This window comes from Microtus oregoni, unplaced genomic scaffold (genome assembly GCF_018167655.1).
Source record: "Microtus oregoni isolate MIOR12 unplaced genomic scaffold, Mior012 000038F_ref0000394, whole genome shotgun sequence".
NCBI lineage: Eukaryota > Metazoa > Chordata > Mammalia > Rodentia > Cricetidae > Microtus > Microtus oregoni.
In genome coordinates, this window is record NW_024543097.1 from 6,464,985 (window position 1) to 6,491,688 (window position 26,704).

At 38.9% G+C, this 26,704-nt stretch overlaps 1 protein-coding gene across 2 annotated transcripts in view; it reads right to left on the reverse strand.

Moving 5' to 3' along the window:
* Window positions 1–11,275: 11,275 nt before the first annotated feature.
* Ikzf2 (IKAROS family zinc finger 2) overlaps window positions 11,276–26,704 on the reverse strand; it is a 137,872-nt gene continuing 122,443 nt past the window's right edge. For both annotated transcript variants that reach the window (XM_041631942.1, XM_041631943.1), the window contains exons 6-8: window positions 23,660–23,797; window positions 17,574–17,717; window positions 11,276–13,239 (exon numbers count right to left, since the gene is read on the reverse strand). In XM_041631942.1, the coding sequence (XP_041487876.1) occupies window positions 12,515–13,239; window positions 17,574–17,717; window positions 23,660–23,797 (1,007 nt within the window). In that variant the 3' untranslated portion in view covers window positions 11,276–12,514. The remainder of the gene's footprint in view (window positions 13,240–17,573; window positions 17,718–23,659; window positions 23,798–26,704) is intronic.

The following is a 26,704-nucleotide window of genomic DNA, read 5'->3' on the forward strand; positions in this document are numbered from 1 at the left end:
CTTTTCCTGGATCTACTTTACTTACAGTCCGATATCAGAAGGCCTTGCTGTGTCCCGATTAGGTTTTTCTACGTATAAATCAGACCTGTTTTGTACACTGGGATAGATGAGGTGGGTTCAGTCGTTCATTTCTCCTGTCATCCAGACAGACAATGATGTGGCTGTCCTTGTTTCTACAGATGACTTTTATTATGCAGTTTGGCAGCAATCGTCTGGATAAATGGAATTAATTCAGATCTCATAGATCAAGAAAATTTTAGAGGAGAAAAACAGGTGTTAGGTCAACCCCCTAAACAACTGCATTTATGATTTACATGGTTCCCCAAACAGTGAAAATAAATCTGACTTAAAAATAGGAAAAATAGAAAAAGGTCTGCTTCAGAGAAATACAAGGATAATTTATAACTCAGCCCACAGAAAACTGCAGAACAAACAGCAGGTAAGCAGGAAGCACAGTCTACATGTTTTAGATGAGGTAGCAGTGTATCAGTGATGGTAGCTACACCTTACCCCTGTCCGGGTGAGTGATGGATGATGCTCTCTGTCCTTCAGCAGATTGGCAGAATGCCACTGCTGGTATATGACACTCAGTGGGCCGAAATGCATGAGATACCAGTATTGCTACTTAGGAATGTGTTTATAGTGAGTAATTATCCTAATTGAGTTATGAACACATTGAAAATGTGGCTAACAAGGTATGTTGATATCAATTTGAAATATAATTTCAGAAAGGAAAATATGTGTCCTTCATTATCTTCTTCGTTTTGGGGGGTGTTTTAAGTGATTTTATTTGTATAGGATACTTGTGACATGATTTATCTGAGTCATAGATAATAGAAATATAATATAATTTATCCATTCAGAACATCTTTACATTCATAAGATAATAAAAATAAACAAAAAATAAAAATAAATAACATCTTTAAGACAGTCTAAAAGACATGTAAAAGAATTTCTATACAGCACCAAAGTTACCACATTTTATCAGTATATTGTCTTTAGTGTTCTTAATAAATAAGAAGATAGGGACTAGGATGAGTTAGCAAGAATTAAAATATGTTAGCAAAAATGAGCATTTACTAAAACTAAGACATATCGCACAGGGTGGAGAGTCTTTCATGCAGTTTTGAATACATTTTACAAAGTAAAGTACACTAGTGTATAAGTAAGGCAGAAGAGGTTTGTTTTCTAGCATGCCATAGTTTAAACTGATATCATATACATATTAGAATCTCAAGTAAAAATAAGAAATTAACAGGTATTTTTCTGTGGAGTGCATGCTTACTATAGAGAATTGGGCAATGATACATTTTCTACTAGGAAAGTGACTTGAATTCTTCTGGGGGGTGCCTTTTTCCCTTCTGTGTGTGGAAGATGTTTTTGTTTTTATGCTTCTTGTATGACCAAGTTATCCTTTACTCAGCTGTAATCAGTCTTGTCAAAACATTAAAGGAGAAAGTAGAAAACTTTGGGCGTGTGCTTGTAGCTTGGAAAATACATTGGTGTCATGGTATAACCAAACTACCATTTGTCGGGATGATCAAAAGGCAATTTGGCCGAGTGTCTGGAAAAACATGACTCATATGTGTCCCAGTTTTCCCCCTTCTTCCCTGTGAGTATTAGCAAACGACAGTGATATGCATGCAGATTGCAATCTGATATAAATAAATAAATAAATAAATAAACAAACAAACAAACAGTGCAGGGAGGTGTCAAAAAAGAATAGGCTCTTTGAAAGCCAAAAATGAGGTTACTTACTTAGATTGTAAAAGACAAGGAGGACGCAGCGGTAGGCAAGGCTCCAGAGCCCTCCTGGAAGAAGGCAGCAATTTCCAGATCAAAGCCATGAGGATCCAAGTGGCAGTGGATGCCTCATTCCTAGGAAGAGATAACAGGAGGCTGACTTGGATGATAAATATATCACTCATTTCACAATGCAAACAGATGGAGGTGGATGCTGGTAAACTTTATGCTTCTAAACTAACAGCAAGATGAGAACTTGGTAAAGAAGTTTTAACACCTGTGAGGATTACCCACAATGCCCTGGTTGCAATCTATACTGTTGCAACATCTGGGTCTCAGAGCCACAGCTTCTGATGAATTCCTATATTTTTAACAGGTTAGGTTCAAGGTTTTTACAGAGAAAGGAGTAAGACATCCAAACATAAGCATTGGAATTCAAGTCTTGAGATAAAAGAATAAACAAAATGAGTTTAGGGATAGGAACTCAATGATAAGTAATTTCATAAACTAGAAAGGGGATTTCAAAGGTAATTCTAAAAAACCCAAATTCATTAAAACAAAGTAAAAGGACTTCTAGAAAGCCCATTGAATAACTTAAAACTTTCAAGATTTTAAATTTCAAAATCATCTTTAGTAAAATTTTAATTTCAGATGATTTTTTTACACCTTAGTACTGATTTTCTTAGTACCCCGACTTACCTTGCACATTGACTACACCAAGTTGAAAATTCAGAATGAGCAGAACACTAAGGTATTTCTGTTTATAATTTAGTATTCTTTATATTGCTGGCCACTACTGTGCAACATTGTCTCCTTCCCTTTATTAGTGGAGTTTAACCATCAAATACTGAACAAATCGGTTCAGGAAACAAAACACTGTACTAAATGTGTCTAGAATTAGAATCAGCTGTAGTCTGGTGACTGATTTTGGATATTTACAAAATGAACAAACAAACAAACAAACCAAAATTGACCTGAACTGTTTCCTTGCCAATAAAATGGAAGTTAACTAACAGATAGTATATAGTTTCCACAAGCAATGGGAAAGAGACTTAGAAAAAGCCAGAAACAATTGTGCTTATTTGTAAAGCACTCACCAGAAAGGATCTGGTTAGAACTAACATATATTCTAATTGCTCTAAATCATTCATATCGAAATGGACTGTATTTCTGAGTAATTCTTCAAAATGGTGTCAGGGTCATGGAGAGCATTCAGCAAATGATACAACAGACTCTGTAAATGAGGAGGGAAACAGAAAAACTGGTTTGAGGCAGAGAAACAAAGAGAAAGAGAGAAAATGAATATAGGAAAAACAACAATATAAAGAGAAAAGGCAGAAAAAGAAGTGAAAACAGTAAAGGAAAAGACAAAAAAGAAAGACAGCCACTCATCTCCTGCTATGGATATCCATCCCGTTTCCAAGGCATGCATTCACCTTCGCTACCTCCACAAACCAGCATCCCGAGGTACTTATTGGTCCTTTTGAAAAGAGAGTATTAGAATTGGAGACTTGCGCATCATAAAAAAGTACTCATGAATCAAAATCATGTAGGCTTTTATCCTCAGACCCAATAATACTTGGGTCTAAGTCATTGATACTAATTGGCCACTGTTGCCGATCCCTGCCTGCTCGTTAAGTCATTCACTAGGCAATCTTGGCAGAGCTTCTTCTGCTAAATTAAAAGGACAATGAAGAACGGAACCCTCCTCCTGTACCACAGGCTCACCCAAGCTGCAGCAGAACTGAGCCCCGACACCCTTCCCTTACTTCCCTTTTACCTTTGGATCTTCCTAGAGCATTTAAGCAGCCAGCTTCTTCATAGACATTCCAGTTGGTCTGAAGGTCATGTTCAAACAGCTCTTCTAAGGGTTTCTAGAGTAAACATCTCAACACCAGTTTGGGCACTATTTGTTTTTACTATTTGGAGGGGCTTTTGTCTGATGGGAGGCATCATCCCAGTGTATGACATGGGGAGAAAAGACGCTGGCATGTAGATTTTTCTTGGAGTGACCATCTCTTTGGATTTCCCCCCACCTTTATCCAATTTTACATGGGCTTGTGGGCTTCCAAAGACTTTATTCCCTTTTTGCCCATTAGAAAGTTTAGGCAAACACTTCCCTTAGGCATTGTGAAAGCCTACCTGTCAAATTAAGATTAAAAAACAGAACACTGGGAACTTCCCTTAGGGCTACTATGGGGTTTGTTGACATTTACAGCAAGAAGCAACAGGAGGGGACATTGTTAAAACAGTCTATGAAATTGCTTCAAGTCACTTGTCCTTCAAGACAGGGCCTTTGGCTTGAGCATCGTGATAAAGTATATTAGCATAGCAAGATACCATCTTGCTTCTGACAGGATTTCAGTGAAATTCAAGAGCATAAGGGATGTTCAATTAAAAAAAAATTGGCTCTTGCTAATCGATAAACCAGAGCTTAACATTTCTGATGAAGAAAGGCCCTTCCTAAACCTAATACTAGTAGTAATTTGGTAAGTTTATTCTGCTTGCTATTTTCATGCACCCTTGTCCAGCCATGGGCTTCTATTTTGAAAGATGCTCTGGTTGAGGTTATACATGTTCATTTGAATTTGTACTATCTCTCATTTGTGTGACATATGGAAATGAATTTATTGAGAACTATTGCAAATATCCACGGATTCTGTAAATATGTACCAATGAAAATGTAACAGCTATCTCAAATGTGTGTGGGACTTTATAAATTGGCACAAGAGCTACGCACATAACTAAAGCTGAGTAAAAAAAAAATCAGTCATCTGGACCCTTTTAGATTTCTACTCAGGAATTATCTTTGTAATAGAACAATCTTCTCATGGAAGAGATAGTCCTTGTAGAATGTGAGGCATGAGGGGCAGAGCAATAGGAGGCAGAGCTAGCAATCGAATCTACTCAGTGCTACCACCAAGCTATGACTTAGTTCATTATTTCTAAAATTATTATTCTGTTCTGGTTACTAAAAAATGCTGGTTTATAATACGATTACTGGCCAAAGCACTTGTGTTTACTCCATGGAAATCTGGAGTGAGCTACATTTTTCTTTCCTCCTAAATGATGTCTTTTAGAAAAGGAAGAGACTCTGACACGGAGGTACCTTAGATTAATTTTAAAGGTAAAGACAGGATTACATGAGAATTATTCGAAGTATAGTTTTCATCCTTGAAAAAAAAAGTGATGCCTTGTTCTCTGCCACAGCGGACCCTACAAAGTGCTGGGGCACAGCGAATGACTAATATGGGGGCCCAGTGAGTTCATACACATCCGTGCTCCGGGACAGGACCGAGACAAACACAATGACAATGACCAAGCCATTATTCACAGCTTAATCTTCAGGGGCTGGAGAAATGGATTTGTGTACAGAAATCTCCACAGAAAGCTTTTATAACAAACCATTTCTGTCAGAAGTTTATTTTATTGGTAAAATATTAAATAATATACAGAATTAAAAACTGCACTTACACTTCTGAAAAGAAATAAATCTTGGACAAATTATATGCTTGTTCCTGAGATTGGCTAAGTTTATTCCAGTAGCTGTGCACTCAGACAGTACAAACGTTTATAATATTAACCCTTTCACAAAGAATTACAAAGGTTCTGCAGCTTCTTTAGTCGTACACACACACACACACACACACATTCACACATGCATATTCACTCACACATCCTCTACACAGTACCCACGGACACGCACAGAGCGTGCACGTGTGTGCATTAGAAACAAAGAAAACACAAGTCCCACACTTGAGTCTGCAGTGATGAAACTGTTTAGTGGAGGTCTCCCAGTCGGTGTGCAGCAAAGGGACAGCCCACACAGCTGCAGAGGCTGTGGCAGTGCTTCCACAGTAAACCCCATTTTCTGAGGTATTTGAGCCTTAAAAAACAAAAACAAAAACCCTACATTACACTGAGCAAACCTGACATACAAGGTCTGGAATTTTAATTTTACAGATATTTATAGATATATTTCTTTTTAAACAATAGTTTTTATTTCCCCAAATTATTAGTTGAAAAAAAAATGAGGTTTACTGGTTTGATTTTTCTTTCTTTTTTTCTTCTAAAAAAAAATCAAAGTATTCTAGAAACTGTCAAGCAATTAGTCCTTAAAATAGTCTAATTACCTTTGGTATTGTTAAAGAAAAGAAAGGTAAGTAGCCAAGACACATACTGTACAAATGCAGCAAATGCCTTAGAAAGAAATGCCAAAAAATGTTACTTTTTAACAAAACATGTATTTACATTACAGCAGTTTTACTACAGGAACACAGGTATTTAAAAAAAGAAAAAAGAAGAGCACGCTACATATAAATATGGATGATACAAAAGATATTCCTCAATCTGCATGAAAACAGGTCTGCTTCAAATATTTAAAAATTTTTCTTCAACAGGTAATATGTATTTAAACCTGACCTAAGTGCTTTGATGTTTATTTTCCAAAAGGAAGAGAAATAAAAACATTAAATATTAGTTATTTAACTTAAGAGCATTATACAAGAATGGGAGAAAAAAATCCAGTCTGTTAGGATTTCAGTTTCAGAGTATATTTCTACCTCATAATTTCAAAGGTTATTTAGGCTAAATGAAGCTTCCAGAAACTCAGAAAGTCATTTGTTTCTACGTTTTTTAATCTTTTGATAGTGGAGTGATTTTCATCTTTGCTTGCTGTGTCCTTTGACATGTTAGAATTTCCAACGGTTTCTTTTTGCCAAAGAAGAAATGTCAGACAAAGAAAAATTACCATAGTTTTTAAGACTTCACAAGTGAGTGATATTGCACTTTTATGAAAAGAACGAATATCTGTTAAACTAAACAGAAGCAAAGCCTTTTGAAACTGCAAATAACACATGGTTTAAAAGGCTGGACTACTTGCACAAGTCCCGGACTTGGGGACCCCTTCCGAGCCTGGAATATTACCAAAGAACTGTTAAAGCACTTGTCCACCTAGTTGGAAGAAAGGTAACTCTTTGCTTTACATTTTTATTCTCATTCTAAGTGTTGGGAGGGGGGGGTGTCTATTCTTTTATGACTTGTATTTTAGAAGAAAGCCAAACAATTTAACAACCAAGCAGAAAGGAGTCAGACAGACACTCTGATTACAGAACCTCTGGAGTCACACAGGGTGTCTCATCCTTGAGGATGAATCAAAGTAAGGACTACAAAGCTTACTGTTTCAACCCAATCACGCTTTAAAAAATATAAAACTACCCTTGAGTATAAAAATACACCAGCAGATTATACAGCTAAGAAATACTACTGAAAAAAATTAAGACTTAATGAATCAGAAGCTCAGAGTTGACCTCCTCTTCTATTAGGAGCATCAGGAAAAACACTCGAGACAATGGAGGAACGGCTGTGAACCGTGGAGACAAAGATGTGAGAACTTACAACCGAAGAGATGAAAACCTATCTTTGTCATACGAAAGGGCACGCGATTGATGCACAAAATCTCAAGTGCTCCACCGTCAAACTTTTCTTTAGATCACAGTTTTGTAATTTGAATAACTTTTTAAAAAGAACAAAACAACAAAAATATCAGCAACCCTTAGATTATTTTTCTCGTTAGTTACAGTGTATTCTTTTTAAAATCCACTTCCAGTAAATGAAACTCAGTGACATCCTAGCATGTGCATAGCAGGGGATTTGGTGACCTCCATCTGCCCAAGCTTTCCTTACTATGTGTTACATGAGGTAAACTGAAGGCCTGATGTACTGCAAACTGGCTTATTTGTACCTATAGGAAGTTTTTACTCTGTACTTAACATGGCTTTTAGCACATGACCTCTAAATTTTCATATTAATTCATAATATAAAAGTCATCTTAGGAAACTAGATGTTCATATACCACAGTCTATATGGGATAAAGGTGAATTTATAACAAACATGTCAGAACATATATAAATGGAGTATTATGGGAGAAAGACACCATAAATAGAATTTAAAACTCATCTCTAAGTGCATATGAAAAAAAAATCCACAAACTCACAGTACGGCAAGAGAAAACAAAATAGAAATAGAATGTTACATAAAACTTTTGTGGAAATTCCAAAAATTTAGGTCTCTATAATAAATATAAAAATGTTCAAGGTGTCATTAATTTGGCCTAAGAGTACACCATGACAGAAGGAAACACTAGCATAGTACAGCTTCTTGGTCACACGATGTCTACGTTATACAACCAGCAGCTCAGTTTCAGAAAGCTTTCATAGTTTAAGACACCCTCACAAGTGACAGACAGCCCTGTCCTAACATCCGAGATGGTGCTTTGGAGAACAGCTATGTCACATGAATGCTGAGTGTTTTGTTCAAGGAGGAACGAGGATCTGCATTTCCACATTATTTCATAAACCAAGCACTGGCTAGAAGATAGAGGATCCAAGACTAGAACAACACTAGTCGGGTAAAAAAAGATGCAAAACAATACTGTCATGATTGACCTCAAATTCTACGAGAAAACCTTGTGTGATGCAAAACATATTCTACCTCAAGAATAAAGCAAAAACACACAGAACAATTCAATTCACTGCTAACTTGTGACTCTGCCTTCTATTTTTCCTCTATCGTATAATAGTGTTCAGATATACTATCAAACTAAAAAGATTAAAATCTGATTTCAAAGTTTCCTCTCACTTTTGCCAGCTCAACTGAAAGTTTGGAAATGGAAATTCTTTTAGCAGGGTTTTCTCTTTTTTCTTTTCTTTTTTTCTTTCCTTTTCTTGTTCATTTTTTTTTTTTTTGCTAAGAACACATAGGTAAATTAGAGAGTACTTAAATTTTATGTGATTTTTTAAAAAATACACAGTAAAAGTGTGGTAGAGCTAAAACAGCTTACCAACACTCTCAATGCATTTTTAAAAGGCACCAATATAAAATTTTATAAGTATTTAATACATTAAATTCAGAATTTAAGAGACCAGTTACTGTATATTTTAATTATTTTGCAGAAACTGGAAGACTAAAATATTTATATAATAACTTTTATATATACAAAGTTTAAATTTACCCCTTGCTTTTTTTCCCTTTTAAATATGGGGAAATATTAACCGTAGAATACATAAAGGCAGTACTTGTTAAAAATAACATGTGAAATATAAGTGAGGATGACCACAAATCTACAATTTTATAATAAACAAATAATTCAAGGCTAAGAAAAATGTGTAGCCAGGTATCCTTGATAGTCCAAGCGCTGTCCTGAATCTAGGAACAGGCAGCTTTCCTGGTCCAGCACAGCCTCCTCTGCTTAGCTTTCCACCATAACTTACCATTTTGGAGATAAGATGAAGTAAGACTTGGAAAATACAAAGTCAAAATTTAGACTACACAAAAGTCTTGTGTAGTGTGGAATTGTGACATAATCAGCACAAATACAAGACCAAGTTGCTAACTCATTTCCTGCATTTTCTTCCTCTCATAAAAAGAATACATATTTCTTTAAATTTTCGCCAGTCAACTTAATATCTTTTCATTGTTTCACTTTTTTTTTCTCTGGATGTAGAAAATGGAGACTTGGGATCTAAGTTGCTGCTAGCCCTAAAGACACACTGATAACATTGGGATTTCTTAATACAACCTGGTAAAGCAGACCTAAGTGCTGATGTATCAGCTGTACTTCTAACTCTAAGCTTCATAACACATTTGGAGATGCTAACCGTCTCTTTTCAGGACTCTTCATTATGAGAATGTGCGATACACATGTGCCCGCAAATGTCGTGCCTTCAGTCACCTGTGTATGCCAGCCAGCCAGCTTACTTCATCCTAAACCTCAACGGTCAACTCTCATTTCCCCATTCTAATCAGAAATTTCTCAATGGAATGTTTGAATGGCAGTGTTCCCGCCTCTCCCTAGGGCTCACCATGCTGGCCACTGTTTTAGAGAGCCTTTATAGCTGCCATTCATCACTATTGCAGAGGGGCAGCCTGCTTCTCCAGAAAGAACTGGTGATAAAAACATTTCTGGGCAAGATTAGGACAGTCATCTGACAATTTTCTGCCCAACTGGAAAACACAGATGATAACCCACTTTCACACCCCTCAAATACTCTTTGAATTGCAAAATCTTGCTTAAATAAACTGGGCTTGTAACTGCTCTGCAAAGTTGATGTATTTGGTATCTGACCCCCTCACTTATTTTTAGGCACTACCATGTCACCTGTTCTCTTTGGTGGAAACGTCATTGAGAGTCCCTCAGACAGCATTATGTCCACAAAATTCACTATGACATACAATTCTGAGATCACCTTGTCCTCATTTGTCCCTATGAGGCCATCTATGCCTTTTCCTGTACCTTGTGTTATGTATCTTTAAGAAAACTGCTAGTGTATCTGCATAGCAAACATCCTGTCATAGCTAATTTCTTTGAATAAATCAGGTTTTCCAACAAGATAAAATTAGAAAGGTAGAGAGTATGTTAGTGCCATCTTCATAGGGGGGTCCACAAATCTTTATGTACACTTAAATTCAGCTCAGTCCTAGGGCAGAGGGAGATGCATGGTTCTTAATACAATAGGTATAAGGAGAGAGAATGAAGAAAATTGATAAAGGATGCCAGCAGAAATTCACACAGCCAAAATTACGAACACTTGGACAGGCATCCAAAAGCTTTGTTAAATTGCAATAAAAACAAAAAATCATGAGCCTTATCATTATGTACCTCCCTCACACAGAAATGGCATTTCCATCATAATTCGTGAGAGAGTGTACAGAGTAAGTGGGGAAAGGGAGTCTTGAGAAGACCCTTTGTCCCTGAGTAAGCTGTGTTTTCACAAATTACCAAGGGATGACAACAAAATATGAAAAACCCAACATCCGGCATTAGCTCTATCTTTGTTTGGGTGTGTTCTCTTACATGTAAAGGAATCCTCTGGACATTTCTCCAGAAATAACCAAGATAGGGCTAGTGAAAGAGCTCAGTCAGAACCTTCCCACCTAAACCTACCTATGTTAGAGCTAAGGTGGCTTAAGAGAACGGATGAGAACACGGCTCATTGGTGCCTCATTCTCTAGTCTCGATACTACCCACGGCACAATGCAGTTGCAAGGTTTCAGCACCCTATTCAAGGGTCTGCTCGAGCAACTATTACTGTGTATCGGACCTTCCCCGTTCATAAATGACTATCAGATAATCCAGTCATGGTCAGACTGTTTTCCTCAAACACAAGCAGTGAGTTATGTCTGCCAAATGCATTTCCCCAAATGACTTAGGATAGTGTGCTCCAATCCCACCCACAAATGCCAATGAACTCCAGAGAAAAAGCCAGGCACTCACAGAGATCAACTTAAAACCTCCACATATGGAAGTATATGCCTTGTGCAAATAAAGAGAAGACAGAGAATCTACTAAGGGATTGAGATTAATTTCTGACAAGGATTTATAGAGTTGAATTTCTAATTTTTTTTTTTTAAGTGCAGGACTTTCACCTGTCCCATTCTCAACTCCAGGAAGGGTAAAAGAAAACTTTGTTGTTCTTTAGTTTGACCTGCGGTGTGATATTCAGGTTACAAAGAAGTTCCCTTTTGTCCGCAGCAAAGGTAGTAACTGTTATTACTGAAGAAATGGTGGAGTAAAGAGCCCTAGCTCATAAATGACCTTCCAGTATTCAAATGACCACATTCAGGTCCAATTAGTAGTTGCTCCAAGATTTTGAAAGAAGGAGCCAGGCTTCTTTAGACCTTCTATTCCAAGCGTCAGAGAGGAATGGACTATGAACGGAACACTGAGTGGTCACAGCTTGAAGAAAAATACCAGGCGAGGGTTCTCAGAGTGGGATTTCCCCTACTGTTAGCCTAATTACACTTTTCTGCTGACCAGTTAACACTGATTAAGTGTGGAGAAAGTGACAATCGTAACACATCTTTAGAAACAAAAACGGATATTAGGCTGCTGTCACAGTACAATTTAAAAGAAAATCCCAAATTGTGAAAAACAGAAATCTTCCTGGAAACTGCTGACTGCCTCCTACCCACTCTCGGACCGACCATATGTTATTCTGAAAACTACATAAAAATACTATTTGTTACAGGTGTTAAAAGTAAGGCTGCCAAGGTGTCTATAAAATGCCAGTCATCAAAACTATGGAAAAACAGTGCACAAGTTTAGAAAAATAAGATTAAAGGACCTCAGGTGTATCACAGTGGCCCCTAACTACCTGTAGTTTAAAAGTTTTACTATATGATACAGTGTAATACATACTGAATTATAAATTCCGTAGGGGAGGTAAACACAGAACCCACAACAATTCAACTCATCCTAGGAGTTATTGGGAAAAACAATGTGTTTGTGTTCCATCATCTCTACGAACAGAAAATAAAACAGGCTTACATTTTGAAACATCTTGGAGAGTAAAATTACTTAGAGCATTTCAAATCACCAGAGTCCTATCCAGAAAACTCTCAATTTCCCCACCTTCCATCATGATCCTGAACATCAAGGGCAAACCAGACTATTTTAGGTGAATCTCTATGAACCAAAGGATTTCCCAAAGCAGGACAGGCCTTAATCTGAACGCATAGCAGAAATAGACTGCTTTAAACACCCACAAAATAAACAAGCCAGGTTACCAGTGAGCATCTCATCCCTTTCCTCAGGTTTCTTTCTTACTATAATCAGGCAGAGCAAATGACATTTTGTCCACAAAATAAGAATCAAGGACAGTGACAGTATTTAAGGAGAAAGAAGGTCACCCTCAGAGGGAAGGTGGGGTTGTAAGTGCAGTATCTCTTCATGTGCAGTTCTTCATGGGGGTCCCCTTTGGAATGAAAAGGCCTAGTGGAATGTGTGCTCCCCTCGAACAATGTGTGATGAAAACTCATAACGGTCCTGGCTTCTGTAGCCACAGATGTTGCATTCCAGTGGGTCCCGGTAGCCATGGCAACCCATGTGAATGGTGTACATGACATGGTCTAGGAAAAGGACTCGGCAGTGCTCACACTTGAAGGCCCTTATCTGTTCTCCTTCTCCATTGAAAACCTTATAGATGTCCTTCAGAGAGCCCTTGGTGGCCTTGGTAGCATCCAAGGCCTTGACATCCTCCTTCATGTAAGGTGGGCTTTGCTTCCTCTTGGGGTTTAAGGCAGGGTTTCCTTGGTAGGACTGGTGGTCATCATGGCTGCTTTCTGAGTCAGTAGAATCGAGGCAACTATTGCTGGGAGAGGCCTCTCTTTCCTGGGGTCGACTCTTTGGTCTGATGAGAGAGATGGGGCCATCCATGTTGTTTTCGTGACTGTCAGACGTCTCCCTGCTAACGGGTCTTTCTATCCTGCTTGGATGATAGACCTGAGAATAAGCTGAGCTTAGAACTGGGGCCACCTCGGCGATTGTGCTTGGTGCATGCTGCATCAGAGGGTGAAGGGCCTCAGCTCCAAGGTAGGTGATTGCATTGTTGATGGCTTGGTCCATCATGTGAGACTGCATCAGCTCAGCCTCCTTCTCATACGTTAAGTTCATATCAAAATGAATATCTGGGTAGCTGAACCGCATCAGCTTTTCCCCTAAAATTAAAAAAAAATCGGAAAGAGAAAAGGAGAAAACACAACAAAATTAGTGGTTGAATTAAAAACATAAAAAGGTAAAAGTTAACTAAACACTTGGTCTGTTTTACACAGGTCAAGTGTTTGGGCATTTCCGTTCTTTCAAGATGCACAGGTACTGTGACAATGCTAAAGAAATTGGTAATGAGCCATTTGCACTTGCTCTAATGCCGTCCCGGAAATGCCCAGCCTGATAGCTTTTTACTTAAATTTTAACTTTTCTTAAAATTTCATTTGCATGACACTCAAGATTTTAGGAGAAAGAATAAATTCCAGGTCAAAATGAATCAGAGACTGTGCCCATTTCTGCATATCTCAAACACAGGAATGAACTACAAAGCCCAGGAGAGCAGAAGGGATGTGGTCATAGACTGTGCTGTTTTACTCGAGGAGGAATAATTTGGCTGATTTAACTATTACTTTAGAAGAGAAAAGCTATCGAGTTAATATACATCAGTCAGTAGAATGCAAACAATCATTATTAAAGTGATTTAAAAGCTGATAAAATAAATGTAATTAAAATGTATTAAGAATTGTTTCTAAAAACACTTGTTCACAAAGTTGAAAAGAATTCAAGTTTTGTTTTTTGGGATTGGTGACTTTTCAAAATCCTTTTCTTGTTTGAAGTATATTGTTTCTCCTTTAATATTTACTCTCTTTCTCTCTCTTGTTCATTTGTTTTTCAAGAGTTTCTCTGTAGCTTTGGAGTCTGTCCTGGAACTAGCTCTTGTAGACCAGGTTAACACAGAACTCACAGAGATTCACCTGCCTCTGCCTCCCGAGTGCTGGGATTAAAGGTGTGCGCCACCACCTCACTCAACAAGAGGATTCAGAAAGCTGCTGTCGTGAGAGGCCTGGGCTAGAGCAGTGATGGGACAAATGGAGAAAGGTTGACGGAACGGGCAGTGCCTTTGCGTGTGCTGCTGCTAGCTAGGCCTTTGTGATTCTCTAGGCAGAGATAATGAGAAGCAGGAAGCATGAAGGTGAGTTTTCAGTCTTGGGAAACGGAGTGGGTGATAGCAAGATGGAAAAGGGGATAGCTTCGGTTTAAAGATCAAGATGAAGAACAGGTACATCTGGTAAGTACTCAGAAGAAGTATCTGGGTGGGAGATACAAACGCGTCAGCCTCGGTTGGTAGAGGGCAGCTCTAGAAGCATGACAGTTGATAGCATCACTCAGATGTGGGTAAACTGAAGAAAAGGTCAAGAAGAGTGCTGGGGAAAATCTTTTGTGTCAACAGTCAGAGCCAAGCTGGATTCTCACACTTTGCAGTGTATCTAGAACACTGGCCCTGTTTCTCATGGAACGAGGATTTCATAAGGCCAGAGAATGAAAGCTTCACTCTTCACTGTATAAGGACCCCAGAATCCTCCAACAACAGCTTCTGGGTGAGTTTCTAGGGTCTGTACATCCTATGCACCAGCAGTGCTATGGAGAGCACGTGCCTAGGCCGATCCCTAAAAACATCTGATTCTCTACATGTTATCTGTATGGTTCAATAGGCAAAGAACTTGTATGTACAGATAGGGGCACCTATGAGTGTGTGCGTGTGTGCATTCATGTATGTGTGTGTGGTTTTGAAAATGAAAAAAACCAAGAATGGGTCTTCCATAGGGCAGTTATGTACTCAGTCCCGAGTCTAGTGGGGACTCTTTAGAATTCTATACATGTGGACAGTTCAGTGAGGAAGAACAGAGAAGCTGGAAGAAAAGGAGAAAGACAAATGTTCTAGAATCCAAGGGAAGAGTGTTTTTCAGATGGGTTTAAGATTTCAACAGTGGCAGGCGCTCTTAGGATGTGTGTGTTGGACACTGCCTCCATGGGACTCATTGAATTCAGAATCATGCAAATGGGTTGCAGCCTCTAAGAGAATACTTTCAGGGGAACCTAGGCAAGAAAGCCAGGTTGCATGCTCCGGAAAAGGAATAGAACAAAGGAAAGCATGGGAAGGAGGCACTAAGAATTCCATCTTTGAAGAGGAGAAAGCAGATGGAGACTTGGGCTGAAGTTAACAGAATTGCCCTTCAAGTCCAGATAGCAAAGTGAGAAAGATGGAAATAAAATGAGGATAGGACAGAGAACTAAGGAGCACAAAATCCAGGAATTAACCTCAATCAGAGAGAGGGATGCTGCTTTCACTAAAAGAGGCCAAAGACATGCGGTATTTACATGGGTGCCCACAAACCTAGAGCATTGGTGATGGTATAATGCAATCATCTCATTTGCTCCCTCTGACTATAGACATAAGACTTTCAAGGACAGACATACGGAGTGTGTGGACAGTAGAGACATGTGGGAGTAGGAGAGAAGACTCTTCAGGATATGTTGAAAGAATGTCATTACATCCTTCGGTGGCCAATCTGGTATTTCAGATCAATTGCACATTTACCTATAGTGGCAGTCATTCACAGGAATTTTGCCAGAAATATTTACTGGCAGCTGAGACAGAGTGTGGAAAAGATGCTGTGCTCAACTCATGGGACAGTGAGATGTCCCCAGGAGGAGTAGGACATGGCAAGAGAGTCAAAAATACTGGCAGGCTGTGGTAAAAGGGATGAAGTGTGAATCTCAGCTGTGTAAAGTAGGGTAGAAGAGACAGACAGACAGAAGGTCAGGAATCACCGCCTGGAGAATGCAGTAGGTCAGACAGCAGTGTTTAACTGAGGGGCATGCGAAAAGGGTTCATGCTAAGTTTAAATGATGAAAATTTCCATTTTAAGAGCAGTCAAATAGAGAGTTACTCAATTGATGAAGCTATTGTTTGCTGCATATTACCAGAATATATTCCAAATTAAAAAAAACAAAAAATCAAGTTTAAATAAAAATATAATGTTATTTTAAAATCATATTGTGGTTTTATAAAATTTTCTCTTTTAAGGAATTCCAACACTTGGAAGGGAGAAGCAGATGGATCTCTGAGTTCAAGGCCAGCCTGCTCTACACACAAGTTTCAGGCATCAAGGGCTAAAAATACATCCTGTCTCAAAAAACAAAAACAAAAAAAAAGAAAGAAAGAAAGAAAAGAAAAGCAAACAAACAAAAGGTAGCATTTCTGAGTCAAAGGAAACAAAAAACTGTGACAAAAAATTGGCTAAATAAATTCAGAAGTTAGAAATAATAGTAGCTTGTTCTTTCCAACTACATCAGTAGTCGGTTAGATATGAATATCCCTCACAAAGGAATCTCTTTCTAAACTAAATGCAGGGTTCGGCATGGTATCTCCTGCTTGCAACAGTAGCATGCAGTGGGCGGAGCAGGAGGATTGCTGTGGATGAGAGTGCCGCAAGATGAGACATGGTCTAAAAAATACAAAAGAAAAATTGCCTAAATAGAGCCTAAATAAAACAAAAGATAAAATAAGTAAGTGAACTGCCACCTCTCTTCCATTCATAAATACCATTAAAGGGGAACGGGATGAAAAGCTGTACTCGGTACAATTTAGAGTCTCTCTCTTACCCTGCTCTCTGGTGTTAGAAGCTGAGAATCTTTTTTACTAGTTTTACCTCTATTTTAAAACCGTATCACTATAAGAAGATTTTACATGTACAACAATAATAATTCTTTAATAACACTTCCCACTGAAACTCTATCATCCATACATTCTTTAAAAAAATGCAAGGCCCTCTTCTTAAAAGGTGACCCCCAAAATACTGCATAGAAAAAGACAGATGCCAACACTGGGAACACCAGGGAATATCGAAAGACTTGGAAATGAATAATAATATCCACATAAATATATGATTTTTCAGCTCAAAAATCAAAGGCTGGATTAAAAATAAGGATCAAAACACAGAGTACAGATCCATGTCTTAGATGGCACTGCTACATTAACTTCTGATGGCAAAGTTTGGAAACACCTAAAATGCCTTTGAATTCTAGATCAAATATTCAGAGACTTAACATTAGAAATTAAAATAGTCAAAAAAGCTGACAGTAATAGAAATGAAAAGATACCACAAATGTGGCCAATAGTGTAGATCCCATCTCTTACTCAGTATGAATTAAATTGACGTTAGCTTTAACACATGATCTCACTTTACATATCACTGCATGCTGAGATGGTGCTTACTATCTAGCAATCATCCTTTAATACTTTCCCATAGGCCTAAGCCTGTGCACACGCAGTGTGCATGCACACCGCACATGGTAGGTCATAGAGCGGGAGAGAATGATGTAGCAAAGACATGGTTGTTCTCACATCATGGAACACACCACTCATGTCTGATGCATGGAACTGTCTCTTTCCATCGCCGTCCCCAGGTACAGAACCAAATCATCCGTCTGTGCTGCTTACCCACAAACTTCTGTGGAGTGGAGCTTTTGCGCTTTCCCATGTTTGCCGTGAGCTTCTCTATGACAGCAGGTCTCTCAAAAGGCACCAGAGAAATATTGTTGTCCATAATAGGCTCTTGTTCCTTACAATCTTCCATGGGCGGTACTACATAAAACCAAATAAGAAGGCAATCTGGTGAATTCTTCAACATTTGAGAGACACAGATATGTATGCTATCCTGATATGTGTTACATAAGATAACTTTGTCTACTCAGATAAAAGGAAATGAAAATACACAGTATTAAAGAATATTGTTTAGTACCACACACACACACACACACACACACACACACATACACACAGTTTATTTTTATGAATCCCTCTCAGATCAGTGACACAAACTGTTACCACTGCTGGTGACCAACATGTTCATCTGATTCTTTTTCTTCATTTTATTCCTCTGAAGTATGTGTAGTGTAGATTAAAGTTGGTAATTCTTTAGACTGCACTATTACCAAGACTTTGACTTTAATTTTCTAAAATAATTTACATCTGTCACCCTGTTTTGGAGGAAGGCTCAGCAGCGGTTGGGTATTGATGACTTTTCCCTGGGTGCTTTCCTGCAGCCGGCCTTCTATTTGATGAGGCCTCAGCCTTCCTGGCAGCATAACCACCTGCACTGGGTCCCTCACGCAGGGGGTCCGGTTCTGCGCTTGTCTGTGCAGAGTTAACTGTAGGAGCTTCCAGGCTGTGGTTCATCTCTAAAGACAGCTCTCGAGGAGGATGATGAAGGAACCCATTTCCAACCTGGCTCTCTGGTTCTCGGAACTGCTGCTCTAACTCATTTCATGGCTCCACTCACCGTGCTTGTCTCGGCTGCTCCTGGCCTCAATATGGACATTGCTAGGGTAGACAAGGGACTCAGAAAAGTCACTTTTCAGTAAGAATCCTGTCCAGGATATTTAGCTACGAAGAGGGCAACATTCCACACAGATCAGAGGAAGGACCAGAGGTTCTTACACCTCCTGGGTGCTCTTTCCTCATTCAGCATCCACTGTTGAGTGATTCATGCAGGTCCTTTTATTTGTAGAGGACAGACCTACTGCATGAAACCCAGTGCGCTCTAGTCTCCAAGGGGGGAAACCCGCTGATGGACAGCAAAAATTTTAAAGCAAAGCTGGAATGAAAACACATGTCACATGACTTATTGATTATCAATACATGTTGCTGATCTTAAATGAAAGAGATCACCAAGAAGCCATTCTTCACTCGGTCATTTTTAAAAAATCAACAATGAATGTCTGGGTAACTTAGTGGGTACACCAGGAGAAGTTAAACTTTAATCTACATTTAAGAAGGCACCCTCTGGCTCTGAATAACAAGGAATTCTCTAACTGTTGGATGTCAGCCAGCGTGGAAAAGAAAGGCAAGGCGAGAATGAGAAATAAGGGCATTAAGCACGTATACTGTTTATGATACTATCGAGAGAAAAATTTCTCCCAAAGGATCACATAAGATATTATGTGATCTTTTAACAACTATAAATAACTTGGAAGAAAAATCAAAATTTTTTAAGAAAACGGGTTAAGAAAAAACAATACCAAGTTGATCACAGACCTCAACTAAGAAAGCCAGGAGGCGGGAGGCTGAAGTAATCGCATTGGCATGGCAAGGAAAGAGGCGGTGGGATGAAGATTATGACCTTGTGTTTTCAGTAGTAAATTCATAAGCACTTACTACCGTAATAAAATAATGACATGCTGGGCATGGCGGCTCATGCCTGTAACCCCAGTTCTTAGGAAGCTCAGGCAGGAGAAGTGCCATAAGTTGGATGTTAGCCTGGGACAGGTACCAGGAGTCTGTTCCAAAAACCAAAACAAGCTACCAAACTACAAAGTAGTCCACGTGTGAACCAAAGAACATACATATCACGGGCCTAGACACAAAACGGAAAATATTGGCAGGCAAAAAATTGTTGTAAAATTTGCCCCAAAGGCAGTAAAACTAGTCGATGGGGTTTGCCCTGCAAGTTGAACATGCTAATTGGTTCTGAAATGAGTAGTCTAAAGAGCGGCAGTTTTGCTTTAGGTTTTACACTGAATTTTCATATCTGCACACACCTAACACTCAAAATGAAACCTGGGTGGGGACTCTCCCACACCACATCCACCTCAGTTCAGATGACTTGTCTCAAGTTCAATGAAGCTCATGTGAACTGAAAACAATGACTATAACAGAGCTTGTTCTATTCTCTATTTCACAACAGCTCCTCATGCCAAAAGACCAACTTTCTGCCACCCTGGCAGCGATACTGACGGACAGAAACTTGGTAGTAAGCACTACTTCAAGGCTTTACATTTAACAGTCTGCACGATACTCAGGAGGCAGGTGCTCTTCATTTTACAGGCAGGGAATCGACGACACCACGGTTGGAGGCAATATTTGCTGTGCATCTCTATCAGGTCATAATGCTAATCCTGAGAGGTTTTGCTTTAGAGAATGCCTGGACTGCGCTATAATATTTTTGTAGACATATTTTGAATACTGCCATCGTATATAACGTCTCGACAGCCTTGTAAATTCATTGGGGAAAAGACCTGACACTTTTTTCCTTAATTACATAATCTGAGATTTTGCCTTCATAAATGTGGTGCAACTTAACATATTGTTTCTGGATCTATACTATTTAGAATTCAAAGCAAATTTTCTAGGTAGTTCATGTCTCAATTGTGTTAATTACATGACAAGAGATTTATCCAGACCAAAGGTGTGTGTGTGTATGTATATATATATACACACACACATACATTTGATATATATATATATGATAACAGCTTCATTTGTTGGAGCAAATTCCATAACTCAGCATCTTCATCTTTTTTTATTTTATTTGAAGTAATATGGCGGATAAAAGTGTATTTAACTTTTCATATCATATTTCATCACACGAATAAACCAAAATGTAGATCAATAAGAGTATTCCCAACACTGCTTCTTTTTATCAAAAATACTTCAAATTTCAAATTCTAAGAAAACTTCATTTTCTTTCCATTCAACTGATATTTATAAGAGCATTTAATTCTCTTCCTAAATATGCCTTCAGAACTCCACCCTACTTCCTTGTCTTGACAGTCTTTGCCTCCTTTCATTGGATCACTGGGACCAGTCTGCTTATACTTTCCGATGACCCAGGGAGACATCAAACCTTTCTCCACATTGATGATGCTTCCCTTTGGTGGACACTGATTTTAATCACCCAGTGGCTTCTTATCGATTAAACCATGACATTCACAGGCTGGCACAGCATACAGTGCTTTTGCCTCCCAACCTGATACTTCAGCCTTGCTTTCTGTTGCTCTTTCAATTAACTTGAAATATCTGCTAATTTCCTTTGATGCCTACACACCTCTTCTCTGCATGGGACATACAGTCTGTCAGCTGTCAGATATATGGACTTTGTCTCTCTTCTCATTCTCAGATCTGATGCTATGAAAGTTTGAAGCTTTCCTCAACTTCATCAGCGAAGGGCTGTGGCCTTGGAGAACTTCACAGACATCATTACTACAGTGTTCACTTCAGCTCATTTGGTTATTTTTAACCTGGATTGTTCACTAATTAATAAAGGTATATAAAGTGCAAACTTTTATCTTTCTACTTCCAGGATGCTCCATAGCAGGTCTTTGAGAGTCTTTTCTGGATGAAGTGGAAGAATATCACTTTTTCTTCAGACCCTTCTTCTCATGAAACGCCAGTTTTGGAAAAGGGAGGCTAAGAAAATTAACTATGTCAGACATGGAGTTGAGGCCAGCAATACTGATAAAAATGTCCATTCATACAACTAACAGAAAGGGGGGAAAAGGTAAGAGGACAGAAGAGAAAGAAAGAATAATAGGAATTTCTGAGATGTAAGGCAAGCTATGCACATGAGACAATTAACAACTGTAATGGCATCCCACCTTTGCTTCCCCACGACATCTGTCGTTTACTTCCTCACACGTTCAATACAGTTCCCTATTAAATATGTTCATGGAAAGAAAAGGAGACTTACAATGCTCTCAGAATATTACTATGAATCCAGAAAAGCACAGCCACGAAATGGTGTTAACCATGCAGTGGGTGTGGTTGAAGCATTATCTAATAATTAAGAACGAATGTTACAGCCTGAACCCCAAAACCTGTCATCATTTGACTCCTCCCTGGCCCAGTCCTGCTGGCCCCAGCGTCTTGCCTTCTCTTTCAAGCTCATTCTTACTGCGTTTGAGGTTCATCACCAGAGCCTACGCTGGAGAAGGACTAAAAACCTGGGAAATGGGACAGTACCAAAGCCCCAATTACTTAGAGGCCACATAGCTATCTCTCCGGAAGATATGACACACATACTGAGATAGGTCCATATACATATAATTCTCCGAAATGAGATAAAGTTATGAAAAGCTCTGGCTTTTATCTCTGTAGACATGTAATTCAGAAGTCTGTAAATGAATGGATAGAAATAAATTAACAGAATTTGCATATGCCCTCTAACCAAAGGCCGGAATTGCAATGGGGGACTATCACAAGGAGAAACCAATGAGGACATTACGGAGCATCTTTGGAGAGCTTCTGCATGCAGCTGAACCCACTTCAGCCCTCTGTCTCCAGTCAGCCCCCAAACCAACCATTTAAAACGGCTGTTCTCAACCTCAAACAAACCTCTGTCTCAAAAAATACTAACATTATGATTCATAAGGGCAGCAAAATCACACGCATGAGGTAGTAACAAAAATAATGTTATGGTTGGGGGTCAGCACAAGAGGAGAACTGTATTAAAGGGCTGCAACATTAGGAAGGTTGAAAGCCATTGATTTAGAACAAACCTATGATCCAAGTAGGCAAATGCAAACCCCAATGTTAAAATGGTGATAACATTAAAAAGATTGGCCTATTTACTGGCTCTTAGTATTAAAGCTGTAAAATCTAATAGCAAAATAATCAATTAAGACACTTATCATATAACCTATTACATGTAATTCTCATAACATACCTATGACCCACATATTCAAAGACAAGATAGTCAAACCAGATTCCTCAGGTCCAATGCCCACAACTGTATAGCCTCGACGCTCTGGGTCCTATGCTACCTCACTCATCCGTTTAGTTGACAGAATCAGTTCTTTATGTAAGGGCTCAAACTAAGGTAAATAACTAAAATATTTAAAACTGTGAAAAAAAACAAATTAAAACCCACAAAATCACGCCCACAGTATATTATGTATATAAAAAGCAAACTAAAAATTGATAAACAATCTTTGATTGTCTATATCTAAATCAATTAATATTTATATATTTTAAAGTGACTGGGGGAAATTATACCATCTAGTATTAGTCAATTCTTTTAAAATATAAAACACAAATATACCAATAAGATATAAGGGCTTTTGTTTTTATTTGTATGAAATCACTTGGTATAAGTAGGTAAGAGAGATGCTAAGAATTTAAAGATCACCTTTGTAAGAAGACTGATTTGCTGAACTAACTAACTTCATTGTAGCTGTCACACCACTGGGACCTCCTTCCACACTGCTAGGATGCTTTCCTGACAGAATGTGTTTTAGGAGGAAGGAGAAGGGTCAAATTTTGGTCTAGGTTATCTCTTGCATGTGTATAAAGTAAAACTACCAATTCCCCGAATAAATTATTAGGCACAATATCAAGTTGGTTATGCACCTCTGAGAGAAGCTATAACACCCAGGGAGGAGTATTAAGCCCCTCTGCATCCATGGACGGAACTCAGAGATTTATGTGGAACCACTGCCATAGAGAGATACAAGAGAAGACTGAACAGTCCTTTCCTGTGGCATTTCTAATGTAGCTCTAATGCTGGCTGTCATTACTGTGCTAATTCAAACACATGCTATCAGAACTGATTTGGGAGTGCCACGGAAACTCAAGAATCTCGTTCGTCATGTGTTCCAGAACAGCTCATGTCAACTGCTGAGGAAGATAATCCCATGCAAAGCAAATGTGGTTGAAAACTGTAGAAAGAGAGAAGGGACGGTTTAACCCACGAGAAGGACTAGACCCGGCAGACTAGGAGGAAGAAGAATCACAAATGCATTGTTACCCACCATGGTGACTCATGACCTGCCCGGCAGCCTCCATGCTGACATTCTGGAGATAGTTGTGGCAGCGTTCCTTGTGCTCCTCCAGTGAGCTGCGCTGCTTGTAGCTTCGTCCACAGTAGTTACACTTGTGAGGCTTACCCACTGTGAAGAGAGTCAGGGTTAGTGTGCTCCTCGCCTCAGCAAATGAACAGCTCAACTTCTGATATTTGGAAGAATTGTTTATATGCTCTTCAGACTTAGTCTTCCTCCTCCACACTCCAATTTAGGCAAAAACAATAAACTGTCTACTAAAACGAAAGACAGCAAGAAGATAGGAAGATCGCACCTCCAGGAGTAGGGGAAATACTGAATCAACTCCTGCTCTGACTGTATTGTCTGCATTCCCATCCTCGGGGCTGATGATCAATCAGTCTGTACATAATGTGACTCTTAACCCATTAACCTTTACAGTTAGGCCAGGGTTCTCTTATTAAAAAGACTTGTCGGGGCTATCCTGCATATACAGTAAGGTGTGTGTGTGTAAGTGCGCGCACACACACATATGAGTTTTAGTAAGAGCTGAGAATTTTTCTGAAGAAAAACTAAAAATGCAACATCTTGAAATGTCACTGTTTAAATAAAGAGATTATTCATGAGTACCAAGAAAACTAAAAAGAATTCAAGCATTGAAAAATTATAGATATATAACGAGAGAGGTGGTTTCTCTATCTGTCTGTCTGCCTGTCTGTCTGTCTATCTCCCCACACTCGGTAGCAATTGTCCACATAACAGAGCTTTGCAACAAGTGGGTACACTCTCTGTGCAGATCCTGCCTTTGTGCTTCCAAGAATTACCTTCCAAAGTGCTGTGAGCGGGGGACCACTAGAGCCCTAACATATTTAGTTACCATGGAAATGGTGCCTTCCACAACATCTCATATCATGGAAGGGAATTTCTCCTAATAGCTATGGAGCCATTATCTCAATACAGTTACTAAAACATGTACTGTGATGTTTATGGTGAACAACTTTGAAAAACTCATAGAAAAAAACCTTACGGACTGAGATATTTTGAGACAGGATTATCCTTAAGGTTGTCATGAGCACTTCGCTTCTTGGTTTGACATGGATCCAGAACAACAGACACCAGTAAGTGGTCAGCGCCAGAGCCCCTGAAGGACAGTGGGAATCAGGGCAGCTAATCTCATTTGACTCCCTGAGGAATCGTTTAGTTTCGCCTAGAGAACACAGAGCAGCCTCAGTTTTCATAATAATATCCTCACTGCCAGCAACCTTACAAACCCAGGTGTTGACACGCTAGAAACCGTAGAACTGTAGCAAGCAGAAGCACTCAAAGTTGCTTAACCTTTGCACTGATGATCAGAAAAACAAATGCTCAACAACAGCAAAATCAACCCAAACTGTGGATCCTATCTGATGCACACACACATTCAAATCGACTGTTTCATAATGCAAATTTAATAATGCACCTTAGATAAAAATGATCTAAGGCAAGATTAGCCATTTAAAAATACTGGGGGGAAATTCATTTTTTGAAAACCAGGTATTCATTGTTTTACTTCTGGAAAGTAGCTGTTAATACATGTGTAGAAAATAGTCTTCCTGGGAACATTAAAATGTAAGCAAATCAGACTAAATTATATGTAGTTTATGTAGCTGTATGTATGTACACTGTAAGATGTGACCCTACCAAAAGTGTTTTCATTTTTTATTACCATAGAAACAAAGATGACCATATGCTGGATAAGTCTACTAACCACTACCATTCACCAGACACAAGTATAGTCCACTGTGAGTCAGTTCAGTCACCCCCCACTATCCCCTGTGTTTGTTTGCTATACCGGACACTATGAGTTCTGTTTGCTGATTATTTTCACATGATTTCTCCGTGTTACTTTCAGCATCTACGTATCATGTCAGCTTAACTAAAGTATGACTATATGTTACTGTTCTTGGCTTCTAACCTCTGTAACCCCCCCAGTTTATTCGCTATAGTAACAAACACACACGCACACACAGACAGACAGACAGACTTTTGTCTGAGTATCTCTCCTGTTGTTGTGATGCAATGCCCTGATAAAGCAACTCAGGAGAAGAACTTACTTCAGTTCACGACCCATCCTGGCTGGGAACTTAAAGCAGCGGGAAGTCACATACTCCACAATCAGAAAGGAGAGAGCAAGGAATGGGAGTGTTTGCCATTCTTTCTTTTTTTTTTATGCAATCAAGGACGCAAGCCCCGGAGCGGTGCCACTGAATTTTAGGGTGGGTTTTGGAGCCTATCTCACACTTTAATTCTTCTCCCACTTTGTCATTTATTTATTTTCCAAAATACTACTTCTCCCTCTGCCTCCCATCAGGTTCTCAGTGAGATCAATGAGGTTGTCCGTAGTTAACTTTTAAAACTGACTTTTACTAGTATAACCTCAATTTCATCACCTCTTCATCTCCACTTTATATCAATAAAACAAATATCTGGTGATATTTTGGATTCTGAAGTGTCTTACTAGAATACTATTCTATCTCAAAGGAAGCTGCTCTGGAAATAGTCTACCCTCTCTTTTACTGCTCTCATTTATTGAACATATATTTATCAAAAAGAAAAGAAGGTAACAATACCATGCTGAAACTGCCCTGTATGGCACAGAACAAATTCTTATGGTTCCCATGTGACTGAGACTCTATTTACTAGCAATGTATACTATAGACTGTGATGGGGTCTGCAGTGTAAAACAGCGGAGACTAGTACAATATATGGAATCTTTAGCATAAGGTAATGGGAGGGAAGGTGTGTCTGAGGTAGGAACATGTCTTACAGGAGGTGTGAAAGCCTCCACGTGAGTGCTGGCAACCAAACTTGGCTCTTCTGGAAGAGCAGCAAGTCCGTTATCCATTGAGTTATCTCTCCAGCAAGATTATGTTATTTTTAATTCAATGATTATTTTTATTTTTACCAGTTATACACACTCATGTGTAAAAAAAAAACTTAAAAAATTAAACATGTGCCATTGAAATACATTAAACCTTTCCTGTGTGGCCAACAAAATCT